The sequence below is a fragment of the Cydia pomonella genome, chromosome 2 (assembly GCF_033807575.1).
Source record: "Cydia pomonella isolate Wapato2018A chromosome 2, ilCydPomo1, whole genome shotgun sequence".
NCBI lineage: Eukaryota > Metazoa > Arthropoda > Insecta > Lepidoptera > Tortricidae > Cydia > Cydia pomonella.
The window spans coordinates 27,430,340-27,435,767 of NC_084704.1; the positions used below are offsets into that span (position 1 = coordinate 27,430,340).

The following is a 5,428-nucleotide window of genomic DNA, read 5'->3' on the forward strand; positions in this document are numbered from 1 at the left end:
ATGTTCGCGGACCTAGGTACCAGCTTGACGACCTTACTGGCATGTGTGTCATTTATTTATGGAGGCGTCATAGAGGCATCCTTTAATACCGCCGAGCAAGTTTTGTCGACGACCCAACATGTTGGAAATACTCGTAGCCCGCCTTGGCTCGAACGTCTGTCACTGCAGCATCTCGCGAGCTGCCATTTTGTTTCTGCAATTTGGATGCGAATCGCTTCGCTTGTGACATTTGATGGTTGAGTTTATTTTGATTGTTTTGTTCGCGTACCTACTTACGCGAATTTTAAATTCGCGATTTTGTAGCTCGTATGTCTTCCATCAACGTTGAGCCGAGTAAGTTCGCAAATCTTAAGAGGGAAGAATAGCTTTTCGATCCTAGCGATATAACGGTGTTTTTTCTATGAAATTCCAATTCGGGAGTAAACGTTTTCCACTAAGTCTGAACAAATCACTTTGATTTTGATGTCGATCGCTTCAGCATATTAGGTATATTCTAGGTTTAAAGGTTTCGCTTTGAAAAAAAAAAATTGTTTTACAAATTTTAAAAATAAGGAAAACCTATAAATTTAGTTTGTCCTTGTGTCAATAACATACTAAAAATCATGGAGAATGGAAAATATTTAGAAGTGGAGAAACGTTTTCTCTTTTTGTATGGACGATCACGTGGTATACTTCCCTCTTAAATGAGCGATTTCATAGATCGTACGGTCATCAATTACCTACTGAAAATTTGTTTGACACCTAAATAGCTCAACAATTAAAATCCGTGAGTGTACGTATGTCACCCCCTCCCTCTAGATATAAAATACACTTCGTGGATTACCTACTACTGAGTTGCGCTGCTGCTAGTTGCGTCTTTTCCTCAAAACGGCAGCGGTTCAACGCAACAAATAATCACGAAGCGGCAGGTATCTATGCGGGACAGTTACATATTATGTTTATTTTTTGTAGCAGGCATCAAAAAATTAGGTGAGAGGTAGGAAATTTATAAATTGGGAGTAAGATTGGTAAAACTCAAGAGTTCCTTGACTGCGGGACCCCATGCGAAATATAATCCTTATTCAAAACATGCGGCTTATTAGTCGCCTGAACAAAATACCTGGAGCTACCATGTTAATATAATAAATCGTTTATTGTTACAAAATAAATTCGCGATACATCCGTTCGCCGATCGCGAATTTAATTTATTTACATCCGACGATCATAGCGACATGGTGCTGCTGGCGCCCTCGGTCGGCGCTCTCCGCAAGCTTGTAGCCATATGCGAGTCCTATGCCTCGTCACACGGTTTGATTTACAATGGTAAAAAGAGCGAGGTAATGGTCTTTAAAGCCGGGAACAAATGCCCCTCGCATGTGCCCCCAGTTCGACTCAACGGGACCGGTCTCGTAAGAGTCAATAGGTTTAAATACTTAGGGCATATTGTTACCGACGACTTAAAGGACGATGAGGATATAGAGAGAGAACGGAGAGCGTTGTGTGTAAGGGCGAACATGCTGGCCCGAAGGTTTGCTAGATGTTCAAAAGGGGTAAAAGTAACTTTGTTTAAGGCGTTTTGTTCATCTTTTTACACAGGTAGCCTTTGGGTCAGCTATACCCAAAAATCGTATAATGCTCTGCGAGTGGTGTACAACTATGCCTTCAGGGTGCTGGTTGGGCTGCCTAGGTTCTGCAGCGCCTCCGCCATGTTTGCGGAGGCTCGAACCGACGGCTTCGCAGCAATTATACGCAAGAAAGCGGCCTCCTTACTACGTAGAACCAGGGATAGCACAAACAGCATTCTGAAGATGATTGCTGATCACGTTTGTTGTCCCATAATGATAAGTTTAATTAAATTAATTAAGTCTAATATAACTTTTAAGTATTAACATTAGTTTTTAAGTCTTATCTTATGTAATACTAACAAAAAATGGGATCACTGTTATCTTGAAATAAAGAATTGATTGATTGATTGATAGCTATCAAAAAAGTTAGGGTAGACATTACAAATTCAAACCAGCCACCACACGCATATTAATTATTGCCACGCTGAATGTGTTTTTTGTACAGCATAACTTAGATAGACTAACGCTTTTAGTAAATAAAAAAAAAGTTTTTTTATGGTAAATCATCATTACTGGTTGGTCGCCCTGGAGTTTTCATATTGCGGCGCGTACTCGTATTCGCAAGCGTGCGTCATACTTGCATACCGCAAACCATTTAATACTGTTCCCTCAGACGAGAATGAAATGATGTAACATGTAACCAGTTTTCATATAATATAAAAACAGGGGATTTACTGAAAAAATTGCGTGTTCCGCTTGTGTGGTTACATTTTAAGAAGGCGTATGAAGAGTCGACGGACCAACGACAGACGTGTGCAACTTTTGTTCAAAATAAAATCTCTGGATACTGCGAAAGTGTCTGCACGGTATCCCGGCAATCCAGAATAGATAATTAACGGATCCATGCAGATAATAAAAAAGCGGCCAAGTGCGAGTCGGACTCGCCCATGAAGGGTTCCGTACCATTTATGACGTATTAAAAAAACTACTTACTAGATCTCGTTCAAACTAATTTTCGGTGGAAGTTTGCATGGTAATGTGTATCATTTTTTTTTTTACATTTTTCATTCTCTTATTTTAGAAGTTACAGGGGGGGGGGGGGGAACACATTTTACCACTTTGGAAGTGTCTCTCGCGCAAACTATTCAGTTTAGAAAAAAATTATATTAGAAACCTCAATATCATTTTTGAAGACCTATCCCCACACGAATGGGTTTGATGAAAAAAGATTTTTTGAGTTTCAGTTCTAAGTATGGGGAACCCCCAAAATCTATTGTTTTTTTTTCTATTTTTGTGTAAAAATCTTAATGCGGTTCATAGAATACATCTACTTACCAAGTTTGAACAGTATAGCTGTTATAGTTTCGGAAGAAAGTGGCTGTGACATAAACGGACAGACAGACGGACATGACGAATCTATAAGGGTTCCGTTTTTTGCCATTTGGCTACGGAAGCCTAAAAACTGCAATATAATGTTTTATAATCGAACGAGCGAGCGAAGCGAAGTTAATTTTTTACATTCAACTCGAAATGCACTGTCAGCAAATGGCACGTCCCGTCCGTCCGAAGTATTTCGAAGTTTTTTTAGTTTTTGATAACTAGTACCTAAAATTTCCCTATAGTTCGTTTTTTAGCATTAGAAAAAAGGTAAACAATCTTGACGTGTCTTTTTATTGAAAAAAAAAAATAATTAAAACCCTTTTTAACAATTAGTTTATATTATTTATGAAAGAAAAATAATGTAAATAATCGTATATGATTTATAATTGCTACATATTTGATGTGGCTTATTTTTAAAACTGTTTTTAATAAGATATCAAAATCGCCTACCTCCTTTCTAATGCTAATAAAAACGAACTATATATACCTACTCTTTATAAAATTTGGTAAAATTATAGTTAAGTACATAAATCTATTTCTTAAGTTCTAGTATGAACACTATGAACAAAATCAATGAGGGGGTTATGTAATTCGGAGACAGAAAAGCAATTAGGTGAGTTGTCTTGATATACTCATTGTATGTCCATTACTTTAGCATGCTCTACAATCTACAACTAAAAATGCTTGACTGGTTTCAGGGACGGTTTTCTCAGTTGCAAGAGTTATAATATGTATGTACTCGTTAGTTTTTGAGTTTACTTTTGGGTCAATGGTTCCTTTGGGGATAACGCTCTCTCGCCGCCGAGACGCTAGTCGAAGGAGATGATATTTTGCGGTCAGAGTAAAAATAGAGAAAGCACCGTGCGAACAACGCCTGCCGCTCACACACACGGCATCGATGCCCGATGCACGCATTGAGTTGATTGATTACTAATGGAACTGACTGGGAATAAGGCTCGTGTTGAAATGTACAATTTTACAGTTTCAGAATATCCTCAGGGATCTGCTTAGAGTAGTGACGGTTTATCATGAAAATCTGTGAGAAATTTAGAGAGATTCCGAATGTAAATATGAGTGCGCAACCATTAAGCAAACCGTAATGCAGTGGATTCAGTTGCTATAGTTTCAAGTGCAAGTGGGGTGGGTTACATTACTTGTAGAACCCGCCGGTGGTCAGAAAAAGTCCTTGAATAGTGACGGCTAATCGGTAAACTCGCCAGTGAAGGCCCAACAAGGTTCACTCGGGGTGTCGTTGGTTGAGGGTAGCGCATAACTGGTTGTATTAATCCTAAGAGGAATCCTTGAATTCAGCAGTTCTTCGGCTGCTAGTTAAGTCTTTCGGTTTATTTGATAAGCACAGTGGATCGAGGTCAATGACAAAAACAACACGCCCACCTGACAAAGGGCTATCACCGAACACACGTGTCGAACGTCTAATTTCCGCAGTTCATCAGCACCTACGTGGCGATGACGCCACGTGGGCCGCTGGCGCCGGCGCCGCGGAGAATATTACTCAATCAGCCAGGTTCATCGATAACGAAATAAAAGCAATATTGTTTGTGGGCAACTCTTTTTCTGCACAAAATTAAATAAGTTCTTGAGATAGACTGACGGTTAGATGGACAGACGGAAAGCGGAGGATTAGTAAAAGGGTTTTGCATGTCACCTTTCGAGGAGAATAATAAAAAATACATTTCTTCACTTAAACTGCTCCACCACTCTATGCATAACAATAAAGTTTCCAATATTACATACGGTTGTTATGCGTTGCTTGTCTACTTTAACATCTTTAACACAACCTATATGGAAACCATGTCACGATCTGCCAATAAATGAATTTGCCTTTTATTCAATAGAATAAAATTGGGATCCGTTGAACAGCGCCACACAACACATTGTGTATTTTCATTGACATCGCAGGTCAATCATGTTTTGCGGTCTCACACATGCATACATAGGTAGGTATGAGTACAATCAGTTTAAAGGCGTGGGTGAAGCACCGCGCCAAAAGTATCTGCCAACCACGAATACTTTTCCAAATAGATCTCTAGAGTTCGCGTTCAAAATTATGCTCGAGTAGCCAACATGCCAATCGTTAACGCTCCATAGCGAATAAAACGCAAGTAATATGGAAAGTGATAGAGAGAGTTGACTACACGTGTTAACGATTGGCATGTTGGCTACGCGGGCTAACATAGTCTAATTATTCTACAAGTAGAATCTACATACCTCTTAATATAAAGACATATCTCTATGTTAAGATATTAGAGACCGGGACATGGAGTCAGACCAAGCTAAGTTGACAACGAATTTGATAGCCCAGCCTGTGCAAGTGTTAAGTAATCGTCATAATTTCATAGAAGTTTGACGTTTAAAATAACACCTGCACTGTCTAGGCCGTCAACATCGCTGCCAGCTTATCTTGATTTGACTAGATACTTTTAACGTATACTCTCATACTTTTGATGCTGACTGTACCTTTAATAATAGTACATTATGATACA

The 5,428-nt window shown here is 39.1% G+C and overlaps 1 protein-coding gene across 1 annotated transcript; it reads left to right on the top strand.

Annotated features, from left to right (window-relative positions):
* Positions 1-1,211: 1,211 nt before the first annotated feature.
* LOC133515508 (uncharacterized) lies at positions 1,212-4,469 on the top strand. The gene is made up of 3 exons (XM_061848054.1): positions 1,212-1,507; positions 1,646-1,802; positions 4,371-4,469. Exons 1-3 carry the CDS (start codon positions 1,212-1,214, stop codon positions 4,467-4,469), a joined length of 552 nt encoding a protein of 183 aa, XP_061704038.1.
* The last annotated feature ends 959 nt before the right edge of the window (positions 4,470-5,428 follow it).

Excerpts from the sequence above, each read along its gene's own strand:
- LOC133515508 (XM_061848054.1), top strand. The coding sequence starts at position 1,212 with ATGGTGCTGCTGGCGCCCTCGGTCGGCGCTCTCCGCAAGCTTGTAGCC. Across the intron at positions 1,508-1,645 it reads GCGAACATGCTGGCCCGAAG|GGTGCTGGTTGGGCTGCCTA; the intron begins GTTTGCTAGATG and ends CTATGCCTTCAG. Across the intron at positions 1,803-4,370 it reads TGAAGATGATTGCTGATCAC|TTCATCAGCACCTACGTGGC; the intron begins GTTTGTTGTCCC and ends TAATTTCCGCAG.